This window comes from Hyaena hyaena, unplaced genomic scaffold (assembly GCF_003009895.1).
Source record: "Hyaena hyaena isolate Hyena2069 unplaced genomic scaffold, ASM300989v1 scaffold_2137, whole genome shotgun sequence".
In the NCBI taxonomy this organism is placed as follows: Eukaryota; Metazoa; Chordata; class Mammalia; order Carnivora; family Hyaenidae; genus Hyaena; species Hyaena hyaena.
The window spans coordinates 25,250-46,563 of NW_024082771.1; the positions used below are offsets into that span (position 1 = coordinate 25,250).

General features: G+C 52.3%; 1 protein-coding gene across 2 annotated transcripts in view; it reads left to right on the forward strand.

The window, feature by feature from the left end:
• LOC120227275 (centrosome-associated protein CEP250-like) overlaps positions 1-20,883 on the forward strand; it is a 43,768-nt gene extending 22,885 nt beyond the window's left edge. Inside the window, exons 18-32 of one of the 2 annotated variants that reach the window (XM_039225416.1) lie at positions 173-340; positions 737-871; positions 2,180-2,323; positions 2,947-3,080; positions 5,364-5,502; positions 6,477-6,816; positions 7,991-8,112; positions 9,077-9,197; positions 10,227-10,348; positions 10,828-13,437; positions 16,616-16,708; positions 16,913-17,068; positions 17,866-17,931; positions 18,921-18,983; positions 20,350-20,883. In XM_039225416.1, coding sequence (XP_039081347.1) covers positions 173-340; positions 737-871; positions 2,180-2,323; positions 2,947-3,080; positions 5,364-5,502; positions 6,477-6,816; positions 7,991-8,112; positions 9,077-9,197; positions 10,227-10,348; positions 10,828-13,437; positions 16,616-16,708; positions 16,913-17,068; positions 17,866-17,931; positions 18,921-18,983; positions 20,350-20,613 — 4,677 coding nt within the window. In that variant the 3' untranslated portion in view covers positions 20,614-20,883. Of the gene's footprint in view, positions 1-172; positions 341-736; positions 872-2,179; positions 2,324-2,946; positions 3,081-5,363; positions 5,503-6,476; positions 6,817-7,990; positions 8,113-9,076; positions 9,198-10,226; positions 10,349-10,827; positions 13,438-16,615; positions 16,709-16,899; positions 17,069-17,865; positions 17,932-18,920; positions 18,984-20,349 lie in introns of those variants that run through there. The other variant, XM_039225417.1, reaches the window with a different exon arrangement.
• Positions 20,884-21,314: the final 431 nt, after the last annotated feature.

Sequence of the window (21,314 nt, forward strand, 5' to 3'; positions counted from 1 at the left end):
TAAAATTTGGTGAGACAGATAAGCCAAGAGTTAGCAACCTTACTTTATCGATGGGGAGACAGGCAGAGGAAGGTACCACGGACACCCAGCTGAGACCTTCTCTGCCCCAGCCCTCCTTCTGCCCCCTGTCCCTACCCACTGGGTTCTAACAGCGTGCCCTTCACACGACCAGGAGAAGGAGCACTCCCGGCACCAGCAGGAACTGGGCAAGGCTCTGGAGAGCCTAGAGAGGGAGAAAATGGAGCTGGAAATGAGGCTGACGGAACAGCGAGCACAAACGGAGGCCATCCGCACACAGAGGGAGGAAGAGCGAGCGGAGGCAGAGAACGCCCTCTGCCAGGTGGGAAGCTGGGGAGACGGGAGCTGCAATCCCCGTGCCTCTGACCACTTCCTTTTCCACTCCCAGGAGCGCTGCTGCAGGGGGCTTCCAGAAGAGACGTACCTGCCCACTTTACTGCTTAGGGAGAAGGGGCGACTGGCACCGTTAGCTGTGGGGCCGACAGCGTGTCACACTTCCTGAAGGAGGGCTGGTGTTCACCACATCCTGTCAGCTTACAAACCAGTGACAATCTTTGCACTTCCTGGTTCTTAACCAGTGGGTCCAGACCTTCTTTGGCCCTCAGCCCCCACTCCATTTGCTAGAAGACCCTTGAGCAGCTAGACTGTGTCTGTGGCCTAGTGGGCGAGCATGGTTACCCCTGATGCAGCAAGCCCTTGCCCTCCTGCCTGTCCACAGATGCAGCTCGAAACCGAGAAGGAGAGGGTGTCCCTCCTGGAGACACTGCTGCAGACGCAGAAGGAGCTGGCAGAAGCCAGCCAACAACTGGAACGGCTGAGGCAGGACATGAAGGTTCAGAAGATAAAGGAGCAGGTATGGAAGGTGGTCCTGGGCAGGGAGGAAAGGCAGCGTTGATGTGCCCCTTCAATATCGACCAGTTCTCTGTTGCTTCTTTGTACCAGGTCCTGGGCTAGGTGCTGTCACATGACAAATGTAAAGGTGCAGCACAGCAGTGAAATGACAGACATGGTCCCTGCCCTAAAAGAGCTCGCAGTCTAGTGGTAGAGCGGATGAAAATGAGCAGACACAAAATAAATGAGATAATTACAGAATGTGATAAGTGCTGTAAAGGAAATGGATAGGGTGAAATCATTGAGAGTGAGTCAGAGGAGGCCACTTTGCACAAGGTAGTCAGGGGAGGGGTTCACTGAGAAACCAACATTTGAGCTAAGACATAAAGGTTAGAAAGAGCTAACAATGTGCAACAGTAAGGATGAATCCTGAGAGCATTATGCTGACTGTAAGAAGCCAGTCACAAGAGGCCTCACAATGTATGATTCCATTTGTAGGAAGCGTCCAGGATAAGCAAGTCTATAGAGTCAGAGAGTAGATGGGTCTTTGGGAGTAGGGATGGGGTTAGGGAGGGTACAGGCTTGCTTTCTGGGATGATAAAAATGTTCTAAAATGGATTGTGGTGATAATTGTACAACTCTGTGAATATATGAAATAACCATTGAATTTTATGCTTAAATGGGTGAATTGTATGGTATGTGACCTATATCTCAGTAAAGTCCTTAAAAAAAAAAGAGAGAGAACCCAGCTATTTGGAGAACTGTTTAGGCAGAGGAAATAGCCACCATAAGGGCTGCGGCACAGACAGAAAAGGGCTCGGGGAAGGCCAGGGCAGAAAGGAGGCCCTGTGGCTCCAGCACGACAGGCTCCGGGGCGAGTGGAGAGGTGGGCAGGAGCCCTTGGTCAGCTATGTAGAGCTTGGAATTTGTTCTAAGGGCAGTGGGAAACTCTTGGATTGTATTTAAAAAGAAGAGTAGGACGTGATTTATTACATGTATCTTAAAAAATACTTCAGCTGCTGAGTGGAGAAGTGTGTGTGTGTGTGTGCGCGCGCGCTTTGCAACAGGAGGCCACTGCATTGGTCTGGGTGAGGGACTGCTACCAACTGAGGGGCCCCGACCAAGAAAGCCTGGGGGAGCCAGCAGGCTTTGTGAGGGAGGAGAGGGAATAGGAGGTGAGGGCTGAGGTGGCATCGTGGAAACAGCGTAGATTGCTGCGCCCTGCCTCAGCTTCACCAGTTGAAAAGCGGGTGTTAATATGACACAGGTCTCAAGACGCAGGCCCCAGTGGGAGCTTCCCTCTGCTCACCGTGCTCTTCTCCTTTTGCAGGAGACCACCGAGATGCTGCAGACCCAGCTCCGGGAGGCTCGGCGGGGGCTCGAGCAGGCAGCCCAGCAGGACAGGGACGACCTTGCTGGCCTCCGGGAAGAGTGCGGCGCCCTGCTGCAGGCCAAGACGGGCCTGCAGGAGCAGGTGCCCCTCCTCTCTCCCCGCCCCGCAGCCCTTCCCCAGCGTAGCCAGCCTCTCCCATGTCTCCACTAGGAAAGGGGAGCCCTGGCCCTGCTGCCCGAGCTTGGGAAGGAGTGGAAAACAGAAGGGTGCTGAGAGCTGAGCACGTGCCCTCAGAGCTCCAGCATAGTCCCCTCTCCCTGTGGCGACCACAGAACTTAGGTTCTCTCTAGTGTCCTTCATTCTTCCCACCCTCCCCAGAGATCCAGTATGTTTTATACCAGGTTGCTATTTCTACTCTGATTGCTTTTCCTTCTCAGAATCCTGTATCAGCTGGTGTTGTTTATCTTTTTAAAATACAGTCGCCATCCACTTGCCCATCACTTTGCCTTTGGTTAGTTATAGTCAGGCAAGGTTTCTACTTGTGCCTGCCTTTACACAGCAGATGTGGGGCTCGGGGATGAGGGTGAGGCTGAACGGTACTGGGGGAGGGGTGGTAAGAATAGTGTGTAAGGGTTAGGGGAGGCTCTGGAGCATTGGACATGGGCCAGTGACTGTGCTAAACCTTGAAGGACCCCAGAGCCTGAGGTGAGAAGCCTCCTCCCACTGGCCCCCCACCAGTGGTCCTCATGTCCTTATCTTCCCAGGTGGAGGACTTGAAGTCTCAGCTGGTTTCCAGGGATGAATCCCAGAGGCTGGTGGAGCAGGAAGTTGAGGAGAAGCTGAGAGAGGCCCAGGAGAATAGCCGAATCCAGAAGGAGCTGGAAAGCGAGAAAGCCAGGTAGGCTCGACGGGCCGTGGAGTGGGCTTTAGCTTGTCTCACTGCTATGGTCACGTTGAGGTGGACAGTTCTTTGCTCAGGGAACCTAGCCTCTCATGTCTCCAGCCCTGGACTGTACAGGTCACCATGTGGAGACGATGTGGTTCTTGTCTTCAAAGCTTATACTTCATCCATTTAGTATATAAATGCTTATGTGAATACCAGGCGCTGTGCCAGGGCAGGGGCGGGAGTGGATGCAGTGATAAGCAAGACAGCATGGTCCCTGCCCCTGTAGAATTTACAGTTTTGTGGGGAAGACATCAATAAAATAATCCCCCAGATAAATCATTGCAGATTATGTTACATAGGATGGAGGGAAGAAATAAGATGCTGCAGTAGAAATGGGGGTTGAGGATACATACTTTAGATAAGATTTTAGGGAAGGGAAGGCCTTCCTCAAGGAGGTTGCCTTTAATTTTGTTTTTTAAATTTATTGATTTACTTTTGAGAGAGACAGAGACAGCATGAGCAAGGGAGGAGCAGAAAGAGAGGGAAAGAATCCCAAGCAGGCTTTGTGCTATCGGCACAGAGCCCGAGGTGGGGCTTGAACTCATGAAACTGTGAGATCATGACCTGAGCCAAAACCAAGAGTCAGATATTTAACTGACTGAGCCACCGAGGTGCCCCAGAGGTTGCATTTATTTATTTATTTATGTTAACGTTTTATTTATTTTTGAGAGTGAGAAAGAGAGAGAGACAGCGTGAGCAGGGGACGGACAGAGAGAGTGGGGACAGAATCTGAAAACAGACTCCAGGCTCTGAGCTAGCTGTCAGCACAGAGCCCGACACGGGGCTCAAACTCACGAACCAGGAGATCATGACCTGAGCCAAAGTCGGATGCTTAACTGACTGAGCCCTCTTGGTGATCAGTTTAAATGCAACCTCCAGAAGGCACCTGGGTGGCTCAGTCAGTTAAGTGCCCGACTTCAGTTCAACTTCATGATCTCACGGTTCGTGAGTTTGAGCCCCTCATCGAGCTCTGTGCAGACAGCTCAGAGCCTGGAGCCTGCTTCAGATTCTATATCTCCCTCTCTCTCTGACCCTCCCCTGCTCGCTCGCCTCTCTCTCTTTCTCCCTCTCTCTCAGAAATAAATAAAAACATAAAAAAATAAAAAACTGATCACAAGGACCACCTGGATAGCTCAGTCGATTGGGCATCTGACTCTTGATTTCAGCTCAGATCATGATCTCATGAGTTGTGAGGTCAAGCCCCATGTCAGGCTCTGTACTGGGTGTGGAGCCTGCTTAGGATTCTCTCTCTCTCTCTCTCTCTCTCTCTCTCTCCCCTTGCCCCTTCCCTGCTCGCACTGTGTGCACATGCTCGCTCATGCTCTCTCTCTCTCAAAAAAAAAACACAAAACAAAACTGATCACTGAAGTTGAACTGAAGCCAGTCATGCAAAGGGATGGGAAAGCTCTATGGCAGACATAGAAATCTCACAACGACCCAGAGGTGGATCAGAACTCAGGGTATTTGGTTGGGGACTCTGAAAGGACTGTATGACTAGAGCCCGGTGAATGAGGAGAGGGTGCTTGATCTGGAAAGTTTGTGTCGTTCAGGATTTGTGGGCCACAGACAGGAGTTTGCGGTTTATTTTAGGTTTAGTAGTAAACCACTGGAGGGCTTTAAACAGATTTCAGCATGATCCAGTTTATGACGTATCAGAAGGGGTAGTGATGGCAAAACAACAACAACAACAACAACAACACCCACAGCAGCAGTGAGATTCAGCCATTCAGGTGAAGTGCAATGTGTTTCAGTGATGTAGGTATTTGAAAAGGAGCAGATCTTCTTGTTGATGAAATTATAGGCAGCAAGACAGTTAAAGAGGTGGGTGCAATTGTCTGGGTGAGAGATACTAAGGCTGCACCTGGGTACGGTAGTGGAGACGAGGAAGAAGGAGGGACTCAAGGGACGCTAAGGGAGTTGGACTCCCATTATATGTCACCATAGATTGGACATCGGTGGGAGGGGCAGAGGGGATGGGCAGAATTTGAGGTTGAATTTGAGGTATTGTGTAGGTATTTTCGGAATCTGCCAGAGAAGAATAAACTGTTGACCTGAAGGCAGGTATCATATGAGTGAAGTACATAGGAGCACTCAGTTAGTGCTCAATAAATGCTAGCTTTTATTGTTATACTGTGATTATTACTAGTTTTTATCTCTAATTATGAATGCTGTGTTTAGCGCAGTCAGTTCTTCATTCCCTGAGAGAATGACCTTAGACCTCTGACCTCTCTTTAGCCTGATTCAGTCGCTGGTGGAAAAGGAACAGAAACTCCTTGTTTTACAAGAAGCGGACTCTGTTCGACAGCAAGAGCTGAGCTCCCTGCGCCAGGACTTGCAGGAGGCCCAGGGAGGGCAGAAAGAGCTCAGCGCCCAGGTACTTCCCACGCTGGTGATGGGCCCTGTTCCTTGGTGAAGGCTGCTCCCGACATAGAGAGGGCGGCTGCTCAGGATCCTCTCATAAAGAGGGCCATTCTCTTTTTCCGTATTACAGGGGGTGCTGGGACTTTAGCCACCCTGGTAGGAGAGGCCGGTCAGAACTGGGCAGGGTGGGGGCTTGGGGACCTGACCCGGAGTTGAGAATGGCCCCTGCGAGGAATCTGACAGCCCAGAACGTGTTGCCTAAAGGAGCAGACCTCCCATAGGCCTGGTTCAAGCATGGCCATGTCTAAGCACACTTGGTCAGCTCGGCAAGACATAGCAGTGGGACAGGTTATTACGCAGATCAGGTAGGCAGCAGCAAGAACACTTTGGGACTCAGTCTGCGCACTGCAGGACGCCAGACCTCGGGTGCAGAGGAAAGCCAGAACTAGGACAGGGAGAGTGAGCCAGGAAGAGCTGGACAGTAGACCAGGGAAGAGAAGGACCAGGTCTGGTCATTGGTGCTGGTTTTGGCTCCCAGCTCTACTGCTTCCAGGTTGTGTGAGCCTCAGTGTCTTCAGCCACAAAACAAGAATAATTCTTAACCATTGTAGGAATGTATAGAGTGTCAGGAACACAGTAGGCACTCTATAAATGGCAGCCGTTATTACTGTGACTGGTCTTTATTAGTCTCAGTGTCAGGATTTCAGGCAGACCTCTGATCACAGCAGGGATCTGGCATCACCGCCAGGTGAACCAGGGCCACAGCCCACTTGCGTCGCTCAGGCCCATGGGTCAGGAGTCAGTAGGTGGACATGCAGGTCAGATGGAGGGTGACACTCATTCCAGAGCCCTCCGGACCTGCTGGAGAGCTGGGCCTCCTGGCCCCGATCAAGGCATGCATAGGGATTGAGTGGGGTCAGGCTGGGGAGAGTCTGACGAGAGGGTATCCACTCCCTACTCGGAGGGACAACACTTCTTTCCTGGCAGGTGGAATTACTAAAGCAGGAGGTGAAGGAAAAGGAGGCTGACTTTCTGGCCCAGGAAGCACAACTGCTAGAGGAGCTGGAGGCATCCCAAGTGACTGAGCAGCAGCTGCGAGCTTCCTTGCGGGCCCTGGAAGCCAAGGCAGCCCAAGTCCAGCTCCGGCTGCGCAGCACAGAGAACCAGCTGGCGGCCGTGGCGGCAGAGCAGCAGCCTGGGCAACAGGCGCAGGCCCAGTTGGCCAGCCTCTGTTCTGTCCTGCAGCAGGTCCTGGGGTCTGCTTGTGAGAACAGGCCTGAGCTGCATGGCGGGGGGGACTCTGCTTCCTTCTGGGGCCCAGAGCCAGGTAAGGCCACCCACGAACTCAGGTCTGTGCTCCCCGGGGATAAGGAAGGGGCATGTGGCTCCTTAGGCGATATTGCAGCACGGCTAAGGCCACAGACTCCAGTAATTCAATCAGAGTTTAAATCCCCGCTCTGCCATTTGGTAGATGTGTAAAGTAGCCTATCCTCTGGGCTTGATTTTCTTTAAACCTTAAAATGAGGATGAGGTCACGGCACCTGGGTGACTCAGTTGGTTAAGTGTCCGAGTTCGGCTCAGGTCATGATCTTACAATTCGTGGGTTCAAGCCCGCGTTGGGCTCTGTGCTGACAGCTTGGAGCCTGGAGTCTACTTCGGATTCTGTGTCTCCCTCTCTCTCTGCCCCTCCCCCACTCACACTCTGTCTTCCTCTCTCTCAAAAATAAATAAACATTAAAATGAGGATAGGGGCACCTGGGTGGCTCAGTTGGTTGAGCATCTGACTCTTGATTTCGGCTCTGGTCATGATCTCATGGCTCGTGAGATCACCTAGGGCCTGCTTGAGATTCTCTCTCCCTCTCTTTCTGCCCCCTCCCACTCACACTCTCTAGCTCTCAAAATAAATAGACTTAATAAAGTAAAATAAAATGAGGATGTTAAAGGTACTTACTTCTGGGGATTTTTCTAAGGAATTAATGAGATTACATAGTAAAATAGCCATTTACTAAATGCTTACTTAACAAATGATAGCTAGCATTATCTAGTGCCTACCATAGCTCCTGGAACATAGGAATGCAGAAAGTGGATGATGGGGTTGCCTGGGTGTCTGAGTTGGTTAAGCATCTGACTCTTGACTTTGAGTTAGGTCATGGTCTCATTGTTAGTGGGATCGAGTGCCAGTTAGTGGGATCGAGCACCACATGGTGCTCTGTGCTAATAGCAGGGAACCTCTTTGGAATTCTCTCTCCCTCTCTCTCTGCCCCTCCCCCCTGCCTGCTCGTGCTCGCTCTCTCTCTCTCTTTCTCTCTCTGTCTCTCTCTCCCTCTCTCTTTCTCAAAATAAATAAACTTAAAAAAAATGCATGATAAATAAACTGCTCAGAAGGGGTTCTTTAGGGGAAAGGAGGGATCCAGGGGAAGGCCAAGGCTGTGTCTGGGGAGGTTTGGCTGTTACCCTTCATAGTGCCACCAAGTCAGGAGGTGTTTCCTCATTTTTTTCAGACCAGAATGGAGCCAGGATTCTCTTTAAGAGAGGGCCCCTCCTGACAGCTCTGTCGGCTGAGGCGGTGGCATCTGCCCTCCACAAGCTTCACCAAGACCTGTGGAAGACCCAGCAGGCTCGGGTACGATTCTCTGCTTTCCTTCCTTGAACTCTTCCCTCCCCAGAAAAGGACTCGATTTGACTTGTTTTATTCCCAAGATCAAGTTGGGATGAGTCCCACCTCCATCACTTACTGCCTGGCAAGCACAAGCACCAAATGTGGCTTCCTAGACCTGGGCTTCACTAGCTAACTGAACCAAATCATGTCTGCCCCTACAGGTGTGAGGATTAAGTGAGTGAAGGATTTGAGCGGGTTCTGTGAGCTTGAAAAGCCTGCACAGATGAGGGATATTGTTTATATTATTTTCCTCTCAGCCATGAGTTATTTATTCTTGGTGCCAAGATGTCCAAGAAAAACCCAGCAAATTAGGGACTGCTGAAATTGAGGTTGCCATCTATAGGACCACTGTAGGCCTAAGACTGAATTAAAAGTCCCATAAATTCCACCCATCGTTGACCCTATCATTTAATAAAAACTGAATTCCACCTATACGCCAGCCACTGTGAGCTGATGGTACAGAAAGGAGAAAGACCAGATCTCCACCCTCAAGGAGGTTGAGAAAGCAAACTGCATTCTAACATAAGCAGAACTGATAGAATTGATCAGATCAATAACAGATACAAATGATGATAATGGGAGGAAGGGACGATTCATTCCGGTTTGGAGGGGGTCACAGGGAGGGAAGAAGTGACATTTGAGCTGAGCTTTGAAGTAGGAGTTTGGGGAGAGGGGAGGGAACCCCAGGCTAAAGCATCAGCAAGTTGCATTTCAAAAGGCACACACGGGGTCAGATGGTGATTCTAGGCTCCAGTCAGTTGGAGCAGAGCCTGTCATCACTCTGGGGAACGATCTGGGAGTAGTAGATCCACAGTGGCAGACCCCACAAGGGCTGAGATGAAGGAGAGGGGAGAGCTTGGGTCCAGGGCTGGGATAGCTTTGTGGAAGAAGAGGAGCTTGGGGGTCAGCCTCACCCTTTCTTTCCCAGGATGATCTGAGGGAGCAGGCCCAGAAGCTGGAACAGCGTCTCACCGATACAGAGGCAGAGAAAAGTCAGGTCTGCACAGAATTACAGAAACTGCAGAGAAAGCTCTCCCAGAACCAGGAAGGTGAGAAGCTCAAGGCAGGCAGAGAGGTTTGGAGGGAAGAGAAAGGAAAGGCCAGAAGCGCAGAAGGGGCAGCTGCTCTTCACTGGTCACTAACAAGCATGAGAAAAGATACCTAGAGACATTTCCAGAGAGGTGATGACCCCTGTGAACTAGCTTTCTGCTTTGCTTGGCCTTTGAGGGCCATCCTGGAAGAAGGGATTCAGGGGAACAGATTGGATGAACTCAGAGAAGTTCTTGGCTAGTCTTCCGCTTTCTCTGTCTGCAGGTTAAAATATTGGCAACCTAGGGCCAGGGCTATGAGAACATTATAAAATTATGTATCTTTTATCATTTCTCCACGTTATTTATTTTTGTTATTTCCAATTATGTCCTCAAAATTATTAACCTTTGACGGCAGACGGATTATGGGCTTGTTTGAGAGACAGCAAAGTGGGGGGACCTGGGGAGAACATACCCCTGCCACAGCCAAGGGCTGGAAAGGGTGGGGCTACTTGGTAAGGAAAGGAGAGGGAGAGTCTTGAGGGCCAAGGCTCCATTGTAGAAGAGAAGAGGACAACTTAGGGAGGGGGTGTAGGTCTTGAAAGTGTCCCAAAGGGCTTTCTGAAAGCCACACACATAGAGCTGGGTTCTGGTGTCTTGTACAGAAATGGGGGGCAGCCAGCAGAGCAAGTCTGGTTTCTAGCAATCTCTGCAAACCATAGAACTGGAGACTAGCAAGGACTGCCAACGTCATTGGGCTCCATCCACCCAGTCGGGATTCCAGGGGTGGAGAGCTGTGCGTGGTCAGGATGAAGTGTATTGGGAGGGCAGTCAAGCAAGTACTCGCACTGGGTAGCAGACCCAGATGTGAGTCTGGAAGCAGCAGAGAGCCTAGATCACCAGGAGCAGCTGGCAGATGGGTGATGTCTCTATGAAACTGGATGTAACTCTCTCCTTCTTGGCCTTCTCCCCCTCCATCTGCCCCTATATCCCTCCTTTCCTCCACCTTCAACCATGGGCCTCGCTCTACCTCCTCCCATCTTCCCAAAGAGAAATCCAAGTGGGAAGGAAAACAGAACTCCCTCGAATCTGAGCTGACAGAACTGCATGAGACTGTGGCATCATTACAGAGTCGTCTACGGCAAACAGAGCTACAGGGAATAGAGGCCCAGGTGAAGCGACACTGGTATGGGGGAGGGAATATCTTCTAGAATAGTCCGGGGGGGGCAGGCTGTAGCTCCAGACCCACCTTGGCCAGTGGTCATACCTCATCCATATGTAGTGCCCAGCTTCCTTCAGCAAGGGTCTCCGTTTCCCTGACTGTCTCCATGGCCTTGAATGTCATTATTAAGGCCCTGATGAATCCTCCTCCAATAAGTTATTCTGAATTGAGGTTGAAAATTTTGTCCCTTGCCCCAAAGGACCAGAGTCTAGAATGGCTCATTTGCCTCTGGTTTTCTCCTCTGGGCCTCGCAGAGCCCTGAAATGTGGTAGGGATGATCATTTACAGTATCAGCTTAAGGGGAATGCAGTTCTCTTTGTCACACCTTGACAGTGCTGGTGCTGCAGGGGTAAGGTGAGGAAGGGCCTGTGCGGGCGTGAGAGCATCAGGGAAGTGTCGTCTAAAGTGGTTTTGCATCTTGTGTTCTAGAATGAGCGAGAGTTACTTCAAGCAGCCAAGGAGAACCTGACGGCCCAGGTGGAAAGGCTTCAAGCATCTGTGGCAGAAGCCAGGGCTCAGGCCAGTGCTGCTGGGGCCCTGGAGGAGGACTTGAGAAGCACTCGCTCGGCCCTGAAACTCAAGAGCGAGGAAGCGGAGACGGAGCGTGAACGAGCCCAGGCTCTGCAGGAGCAGGGTGAGCTGAAGGTGGCCCATGGCAAGGCTCTGCAGGAGAATTTAGCCATCCTGGCCCAGACCCTGTCTGAAAGAGAAGGGGAGGTGGAGACTTTGCGGGGAAATATCCAGGAACTGGAGAAACAACGGGAAATGCAAAAGGCTGCCTTGGAAGTGCTATCTCTGGACCTGAAGAAGAGGAACCAAGAGGTGGACGTGCAGCAAGAACAGATCCAGGAGCTGGAGAATTGCAGGTCTGTTTTAGAGCATCTGCCCATGGCCGTCCAGGAGCGGGAGCAGAAGCTGGCTGTGCAGAGGGAGCAGATCAGAGAGCTGGAAAAAGATCGAGAGACACAGAGGAGCATCTTGGAGCATCAGCTTCTCGAACTTGAGAAGAAGGCCCAGGTGATCGAGTGCCAGAAGGAACAGATTCAGGATCTGAAGAAGCAGCTGGTTACTCTGGAATGCCTGGCGCTGGAACTAGAAGAAAACCACCACAAAATGGAGTGCCAGCAAAAGGCAATCGAGGAGCTGGAGGACCAGAGGGAAGTGCAGAGGCTGGCTCTGACCCACCTTACGCTGGACCTGGAGGAAAGGAGCCAGGAGCTGCAGGCACAGGGCAGCCAGATCCACGAGCTGGAGAGTCGCAGCGCCCTTCTGGCCAGAGAGCTCCAGGACAAGGACCAGGAGCTGCAGTGCCAGCGAGAACAGATCGAGGAGCTGCAGAGGCAGAAGGAGCACCTGACTCAGGACCTCGAGAGGAGGGACCAAGACATGGTGCTACAGAGGGAGAGGATTCAGGTCCTAGAGAATCAGAGGACACTGCAGGCCAAGATCCTAGAGGAGGACCTGGGGCAGATCAAACTGTCATTGAGAGAGCGGGGCCGGGAGCTGGCCTCCCAGCGGCCGCTGATGCAGGAACGGGCAGAGGAAGGCAAGGGCCAGAGTAAAGCCCAGCGCGGGAGCCTAGAGCACATGAAGCTGATCCTGCGTGACAAGGAGAAGGAGGTGGAATGCCAGCAGGAACGTATCCAGGAGCTGAAGGAGCACAAGGGCCATCTGGAGCAACAGCTCCAGGGCCTACACAGGAAAGTGGGTGAGACCAGCCTCCTCCTGACCCAGCGAGAGCAGGAGATCGTGGTCCTGCAGCAGCACCTGCAGGAAGCCAGGGAGCAGGGGCAGCTGAAAGAGCAGTCCCTTCAGGGTCACCTGGAAGAGGCCCAGAGAGCCCTGGCTCAGAGGGACCAGGAGCTCGAGGCCCTGCGGCAGCAGCAGCAGCAGGCGCGGGGACAGGAGGAGCACATGAAGGAAAAAGCAAGCACGCTGCAGAGAGCCCTGGAGCAGGCCCACGCGCTACTGAAAGAGCGCCAGGGGGAGCTTGAGGACCAGAAGGAGCATGTGCAAAGGCTCCAGGAAGAGCTGGCGGTGGAGGGACAGAGGGTGCAGGCCCTGGAGGAGGTGCTGGGGGACCTACGGGCTGAGTCTCGGGAACAGGAGGAAGCTCTGCTGGCCCTCCGGCAACAGTGCGCCGAGCGTGCGCAGGAGCACGAGGCAGAGCTCAGGGGCCTGCAGGGCAGCCTGCTGCAGGCAGAGGCCAAGCTCCAGGACCAGGACCGGGAGCTACAGGCCCTGCAAGCAGATGGCCGGTCCTCCCGGCACCAGGAGGAGATGGCCCGGGTCCGGGCTGAGGCCCTGCAGGAGGCCCTCAGCGAGGCTCAGGCTGCCCTGCAGGAGAAGGAGCAGCGTCTCCTTGGGCAGGCAGAATTGAGCCGCAGCCTGGAGGCCAGCACTGCCACCTTGCAGGCTGCCCTGGACTCCTGCCAGGCACAAGCCCGGCAGCTGGAGGAGGCCCTGAGAAGGCGGGAAGGGGAGATCCGGGACCGGGATCTCCAACATCAGGAGGCTGTGCAGCAGCTCCAGCGGGCACTTGCCCAGAAGGATGACGAGCTGAGCCATCAGACGAGACAGGGGCAGCTGCTAGAGCAGTCTCTGGCCCAGAGGGACCGAGAAGATCAAGGGAAGCAAGGTGCAGGGCGGGAGGGAGAAGAGGAAGAGATAAGGGGCCTCCGGGAACACCTAAGGGAGTTGCAGCTGACTCTAGCCCAAAAGGAAGAGGAGATCCTGGGACTGAGGGAGGCCCAGCAAAGGAAGACTCTGGAGGACTCACTCCACAGCCACACAGCCTTCCCACCAGAGGAGCCCTCGACAGAATTTGATGCTTTAGGGCCCCGGCTGCAGCAGGAGCTGGAGCGACTTCAGGCAGCCCTGAGGCAGACAGAGGCCAGGGAGATTGAGTGGAGGGAGAAGGCCCAGGATTTGGCGCTGTCCCTGGCGCAGAGCAAGGCTAGCATCAGCGATCTGAAGGAGGTGGCCGTACTCCTACAAGCCTCTGTTCTGGAGCGGGACTCAGAACGCCAGAGGTTGCAGGTGAGTCCCTCCATGGCAGTAACGGCCCGTCTGGCTGAGCCCACAGGGGCTGCCTGGGACCCTGGGCTTGTGGCACCTCAGAGTGTGAGAGAGCTAAGTGGAATCCAGATTATTGTGCTGGTCTGGGGGGGATATGGAGAGAATAAGACACCACAGTTCCTGCCCTCATGGAGTCTAGGGGATAAGAAATTAGAATGCAGTGTCTAGTTATATTTAGTGCCTCATTGGGGAAGTTTAGTGTGCTGTGAGCACACTAGAGGGACACTCAGCTTTTCCTAATGGTAAATCCTGAAAGGCTTCCCAGTAAAAGTGGGGTTTAAAATTAGATCTGAAGGGACCAATAAGGTATTAGCCAAGCATAGGTGAGGGGAGGAGCTTTCTGGGGAAGAAGAAAGAGGAAGGAGAGTGCGGAGTATCTGTGCAGGGACTTTAGGCTGACTGGGACGCAGAGGGACAGTTGGCAACAGAAGACAAGATGGCAGGGGCCCCATTGTTCTGGGCTTATAAGTTAGGTTAAGGACCTGGGTGACCAGTGGGATGTGGATGAAGCGTTTGGGGCGGGTGAGGGTGTGTGTGTGTGTGTGTGTGTGTGTGTGTGTGTGAGTGTGTGTGACACAATCTGATGTACAGTTCGGAAAATCTCTCAGGCTGCCATGTGGAGCAACAGTAGATCTAAGGAGACCAACGAGGAGGCTGGATGGTGACATGGGGTTGGACCTATGGGCTCATAGGACTTCTGGCAATGGACTCAGGGACAGGGGAGTGAAGAGTGGGCAGAAGGAAACCAAACCCCCAGGTCTCTGCTCAGAGGCAGGTTTCAGGAACGCTGTGGAATGGCAATGAGTGAGGTGCCTTGGGACATGTATGGGGTGATATCCAGTGGACATGTCTGTAAAGTCATCTGAGATTGAAGGATGAGACCAGAGAAAGACTCAGGGTCCTCCGCAGTTAGGGATAAATGCACTAGTCTAGGTGGAATGTTGAGTGAGAAGGGAAGTGGACCTTAGGGTACAGCATTCAACCTCAAGGTCAGGGGCCATGTCTTAGTCCCCTTTACACCCCCAGCACTGAGCACGAGGCCTTGTACAGAGTAGGCAATCAGGAGAACAAGGTTGACCTGGTCATAGAGAGGCATTCTCTTTTGCCAAGAGCAACCCAGCCCATTTTTCCCGGGAAATTGACTCTACATCCTGGTGTCTTGATCGGGGCTGAGCCCCAGAGAACCCCATCATCTCAGACACACAGCCCTGCAGGGACTTGCCTTTGGAAGCAGTATGCAGAGAAAGGGATACATTTGTGAACTTTGGAGTCAAGTTCCTGGGTTTGCAATACAGTCTTACAGTTTATAGGCTGTGTGATCCTCGGTAAGTGTTTTCACTTCTCTAACTCATGGTTTTCTCTTTGATTAAATAGGGAATGACAGTAACCAGCCCTGTAGGGCCGTCTTGAGTATGAAATGAGAATACACAGTGCATAGGAAGGAAGCTTTCACCATGTAGAATTCCTTTCCTATTTCTAGGCTTATTCTTTTTTTTTTTTTTTTTAATTTTTTTTTTTAATGTTTTATTTATTTCTAGGAGAGAGAGAGAAAGAGAGACAGCGTGAGCAGGGGAGGGTCAGAGAGAGAGGGAGTCACAGACTCTGAAACAGGCTTCAGGCTCTGAGCTGGCAGTCAGCACAGAGCCCGACACGGGGCTCGAACCCACGAACCGCGAGATCATGACCCAAGCGAAAGTCGGACGCTTAACCAACTAAGCCACCCAGGCGCCCCTCTAGGCTTATTCTTAAACGCACAGAAAAAGTAAGGTGCTTAGCTGAGCAGGACAGTCACTGAGCAGAATTGTAGCTCAGGTCAGGCTCCCCCTGCAACCCACTACAACACTCAAGAACATCTCTTGGAGGGATGCCTGGGTGGCTCAGTCAGTTAAGTATCCGACTTCAGCTCAGGTCATGATCTCACGGTTTGTGGGTTCAAGCCCTGCATCAGGCTCTGTGCTAACAGCTAGCTCAGAGCCTAGAGCCTGCTTCAGATTCTATATCTCTCTCTGACCCTCCCCTGCTCACATTCTCTCTCTCTCTCTCAAAAATAAATAAATCAAAAAAAATTTTTTTTTAATAAAAGAACGTCTCTTAGGTGCAGCCATTCATTTCAATGCTACCATTTTTTTATTTTAGCATTTTCCATGCCGGACACTGTCACTCTCACTTCCTTCCACAACAACTCTGAGAAGTAGGAATTGTTAGCTTCAGTTTATAGTTCAGAGAGGCTAAGCAACTTGTCATATGGCCAGTCAGTGGCAGAACTAGATCTAAGGAGTCTGACTCTAGAATGCTACCTGTTTACTGCTAAGCTCTTCCTGTCTCCCAGGCAACTTCCACCCACACACGTACATTCATTTCCTCTTACCTGTCTCTCTTCTTTAAAAAAAAATTTTTTTAACATTTATTTATATGTGAGAGAAACAGAGAGAGAGTGTGTGAGCAGGGGAGGGAAGGAGAGAGAGGGAGACACAGAATCCAAAGCAGGCTCCAGGCTCTGAGCTGTCAGCACAGCCCGATGTGGGGCTCAAACTCACAAACCGTGAGATCATGACCTGAGCTGAAGTCAGATGTTTCACCGACTGAGCCACCCAGGTGCCCCTTACCTGTCTCTCTTCTTGATCGTTATCATTTATGTGACATATGGCATCTAGAAAATATCTAGCACTGGGGTCCCCATTTATCAAGAGGGATTTAGTGCCAAAAGCTCAGTCTATGATTTGCGGAGCATGTAGTCATTTTACAAATGAGGAAACTGGGTTTTGGAGAGTGCTCATATCTTAACGTAAGTCACATAGCCAGTAAGTGGTGACATAACGCCCAGCTCTACTGAGTCCATGCTCTAGTTTCTACAACACCTCAGTGCTCCAAGTTGTTGCTTAGCTTCTGGGAGATCTCAAATGAGCCAGGTTTTAGTCCTAGCTCACCTAGGAGTATCCTTGAAGAGACCCACTCTCTACTTCTTTGCTTTGTCCATCTGTAAAATAAAGATTCTGCACTAGAACAGCTCAGAGCCTCCAGCAACAATAAGACTATAACCTGATGAGAAAATTAACCTGCTTTCATGAGGATGAAAGGTAGAGTGGTTCTGGTTATGAGGTTGCCATGGTGTGATTTGCTCCACATCTTGATACCCCAGGATGAGTTGGAGCTCACCAGGCAGGCTCTGGAGAAGGAGCGGCTCCTCAGCCCCAGCTCGACCAGCAGAGCAGAACGGGGGCCCAGAGAAGAGGTAGGTGTACTGCTGGAAGAGGTGAGCTGGGAGCCGGGTGGGAAGAGATGGCCAGGAGGAAGCCCCTTTACGGGGGCTTGTCCCCCCTCCTTTGGAAATTGAGTCCCTGAAGCTCAGACCTGTCAGATTGGTCCCTTTACCCGCTCTCTGTTCCCCATCTGTCTACGGGGCTGCCCAGGTGACAGTCACAGGTCTCTCCTGCAGGTCTCCAGAGTGGAAGCTGAGCCCAGTCCTGGGATGGAGGAGAAGCAGCTGTGGGGACAAAGGCTGGAACACCTCCAGCAAGCAGTGGCACAGCTGGAGATTGACCGGAGCCGACTGCAGCACCACAATGTCCAACTGCGGGCCACCTTGGAGCAGGCATGTGTTTCTCCCATCCCTGGGGTCTGGGGAGCAGACATTTCCACTTCTGTGGCCCCCAGAGCCAAGTAGTAGACTCTAACATAAAGGCCACATTCAGCCTGCTGCCCACTGCTGAGAAGAAGGTTTCATCGGAACTCCACAGTAGTGGAGTTGAATAGTTGTGACAGAGATCTAATGGCTCGCAAAACCAAAACACTACAGAAGATGTTTGCTAAGCCTGCTCTGAAAGCCTGAGAGGCCGGCTCTACCTCCTCTGCCCCAGCAGCACACTCTGCTCTCAGGGCTGCCCTGGTATGAGCTCTCCTCAACCCAGGAGCTTAGCTTCTCGTGGTTGCTGTCCCTGTTCTCACACTCACACCAGCTTTCTCTCAAAAAAGGCAGTTCTGGGGCACCTGGGTGACTCAGTTAAGTGTCTCACTCTGTTGTTTTGTTTTGTTTTGTTTTGTTTTGTTTTTTAGAGAGAGCACGAGTAGGGGACGGGCGGGGAGGGGGGTGCCCTGCACTGACAGCAGTGAGCCCGAAGCAAGGCTCAAACTCATGAACCATGAGATCATGACCTGAGCCAAAGTTGGACACTCAACCCACTGAGCCACCCCCAGGGGCCCTAGGTGTCTGACTCTTGATCTCAGCTCAGGTCATGATCTCAGGATCATGAGTTCAAGCCCTAAATTGGTCTCCACTTTGGGCAGAGAGCTTACTTTAAAAAGTGAGAGAGAGAGAGAGAGAGAGAGAGACAGTTCTGCTCCAGCCCCAGAGCCGAGACAAGCCCTGACTTCACACTGGCATCTCGGCAGGTGGAACGAGAGCGCAGGAAGCTGAAGAGGGACTCCATGCGTGCATCGCGGATGGGCGTCCTGGAGGTCAGTGAAGCCACACAGCAGGTTTGCTTCTTTTTTACTGACTGCAGCCTCCGGAGGGTCAGAAACAGCCCCCTGCAGTGCATACCCCAGGCTTCCCTCTGAGGAGGAGATGCCCACGTTAGCTGATCAGAGAACCCCTCCCGGCTGGGTTCCAGCCAGCCTAGCCCAGCTCAGTGTGTCCCCAGGAAGGAGGCCCGTCCTCAGTGGGTGGGGATGGGGTCATGGCTGGCAGCCTTGCATTCCCAGGAACTCCGAAAGCCTTCACTGATGTGTAACTTACCTGCTTCCAGACCAGAGCCTCAGGCTTACCCAGGAGTGGGGTTCCTCGAGCTTCTGGTCAGAATCCCTGGCATGTGGGTGTTGGGTGATGCTGGCCAGACCCTGCTGTGCTTTGGAAGCTTGATAGTAGTTTTGTGGGGCTTTCTCCCTTGTACTAATGAATTTACAAGATTAGGGTCCATGGTATTTCTTGGGACTAGACTCCCTTTTTCAGGTAAGGAGTTGGGGGAAGATTCCCCAAACCAGCACTCTTCTAGCTGAGTTATGCCCATCAGTCAACAGCACTGCAGCCTGTCGCAGAGAGACTGCTTCTGGTGGCTGAACATCCCCCAGGCTCTCTGTCTCCCTCCCTTTATGAAACCTTCTCAAAGACAGGCACCTTGTCTTCCTTTCTGCACCCCTAGCTCATGGCCCAGAGCTAGCACAAACCAGATGCATGAAAAGGTGACTCAAAGAAGCCAGTGCCGTTCGAGCCTTCTGGATGTTCAGCATCAGGTCTCCATGGGCTTCCGTTAGGCTGGCTTGGGCCTTCCTGGGCTTCCTTGCCCTAGGGTCATGGTGCCCCATGGAGTCCAGTCTGGGTTCAGGCACTTTTGGCCCATAGCCCTTGCCTTGGCCCCCGGGGCCTGGGACGAGCTGACTGAGGCTGCCTACAGAACCCTCAGGGTGGAAAGGCCTTTTCCAACAGGAGTGGCATTTGTCTTCCATAGGATGGCAGAGGAGATCAGAAGGGCACCTCAGACTCCAAGCACATGGCTGAACTGCAGAAAGAGGTATGTTCTGGAAGGGTCAGCTTTCTAAGCCCCCTTTCCCTCTGTTGCAGACAGGCCGCAAGGCGTTAGTGTCTGCTGTGCGCTGGACCCTCTGTGCACCTCCAGCAGGGAGAAGGGAAATGTTCCTCCCTCGCAGAACTTCAGTCTGTGTGGGAGGCAAGAGCCCAGTCCTGACTCAACCTCCCATCTGCTTAGGGCAGGAGTGGGGAAGGAAGCATGCCGCAGGCCTCCAGGTTCCTCCTTAGGAAGGGAAAGGAGAAGGAAGAGGGCTGAGGGGCACACAGAAGGTTCTAGGAGGAAAGACAAAAGCAGACAGAAGCACCCTGGCCTCCTGGGCCCCCAAATGCACCTTTGCAGGTAGAACTGTTGCCGGCACACCAGGCAGAGTAGCCTGGCACTAGTGCCAAGACCCATGGACCTCAGCGTAAGCCACCACGCTCAGGGACACCAGCATCGAGTGCCTTCTTGCCTCTTAGGCCTCACCTAAAGGTTCACCCTGTCTTTCAAGGAGTAATAAGGACTGTGGAATTTTTATGTCTGAGCCATTAATTACTTCCAGGAATTAATAGTCACTACTGCCAGAGCCTGACTCCACAGCTAGACTTAGCTATCACTCTGAATCCATAGAAAGCCGTCCTGAGACGGGGCCTGGACTAGGTAAGGCAAGGGAAGCACTTGGGTGGAGAATTTAAGGAGGTGCTCCTATCAACCTGGAATCCCTTAAATTTTGCACCCCAGGAGCCTCTCTGCCTCACCCTAGTCCTAGACCCGCCCTGAGCTCCCAGTAACCACGTGCTGGTAGTCTCAGTGTATTCATCAGAGAAATGGAAGGGTTAATTAATCAGGGATTCTCATCCCTGGCTGCACATTAGAACCACCTGGGGAGCTTTGAAAAAAATACTGACGTCCCAGCCTCACTGCAGTCTAATTAAGTCAGAGTATTTCTTAAAAGCTTCCAAAGGGGCACAGTAGAACTTCCTGCAGTGATTAAAATATTCTGTATCTTGATCAGGAGAGTGGTTATACGTGGGTATGTACGTTATGAAACTCGTCAAAATTTACACTTAAAATCTGTGCATTTTATTACATGTAAATGACCCCTCAAAAAAGTTGTTGAGTAGTTTTGTTGTTGCTGTTGTTTTTAAGGTCTCTATTTGAGCCTCCTGTGCAGCCCAGATTGAGAATCATTGGATTTTCTGTGATTCCCAGGGGCCGTTCCCTAAACACTAAAGCTTGATCCTGAGATCTGTGTGTGGTAGTTGATTCAAATGCGCTGATCCTGAGCCACAGGAGTAGAGCAGGAAGGTGTGGGGCAGCCTCAAGGCGCCTAATTACTCTTTTCCTCTCGGTTTTCCTGCCCTCCCAGGTGGCCCTGCTGCGTGCCCAGCTGGCCTTGGAGCGGAAGCAGAGGCAGGACTACATTGCCCGCTCGGTGCAGACAAGCCGGGAGCTGGCAGGCCTGCACCACAGCCTCTCCCACTCACTTCTGGCCGTGGCCCAGACCCCTGAGGCCACTGTTCTGGAAGCTGAGACCCGCAAGCTGGACGAGTCCCTGACTCAAAGTCTGACATCCGCGGGGCCAGTCCTGCTATGCCCCAGCCCCAGCACTACCCAGGCCACCTCCAGGTAGCAGCCACAGCCAGGGCAGGTTACAGACCAGCTGGGGAACACATAGACAGACAGATGGCCGTCATGGCCCACGAAGAGGGAAGGAAGTCTGCAAGGCTGGGAACGAGCCAAGTTACACCTGCCCGTAGCCCACAGAGTCACCTTAGAGGAGTGCTTTGCTCTGGCCAAGGGACCTCTACTGCCTCTGTCCAGAATGTATTATCCCAGCACCTCACCCAATCTTTCTCTTCCTTTCCAATAATAAACACCGGGTCCCTGTGTTTGTTCTCTGCTGCTGTCTCCACTTGTGTCATTGCGTGGTGGCAGCATGTCAGGGCATCTGTTAAGGAAGAATTTGCTGAAGATTCCGGTCAGGTGGCATGAATTTGTCATCTGCCTGCATTGTGATAGAGAAGGCTTATAGCAGATGCAACAAGACAAAGCCCCTGTCCACAGGGAGATGGGGTCCAAAGGACAAGAACAGAGGAGCACAGACAGTACTGTGTACTGACTAAAAGTGCGTAGATATTCTGGGGACTGAGGCAGGAAAGCATGAGCTGGCCCTTGAAGGTTGGAGGAGTCAGCATGCTTGTGAGATTGGTCGGCCTGTGGCAGAGCACACGAGGGCTGAGGTTGGATGAGGAGGGAGGGAGATTATGGAGGGCCTTGGGATCCAGATTTGAACTCATGGATAATAAGGAACGATCATATGTTCTTGACTTA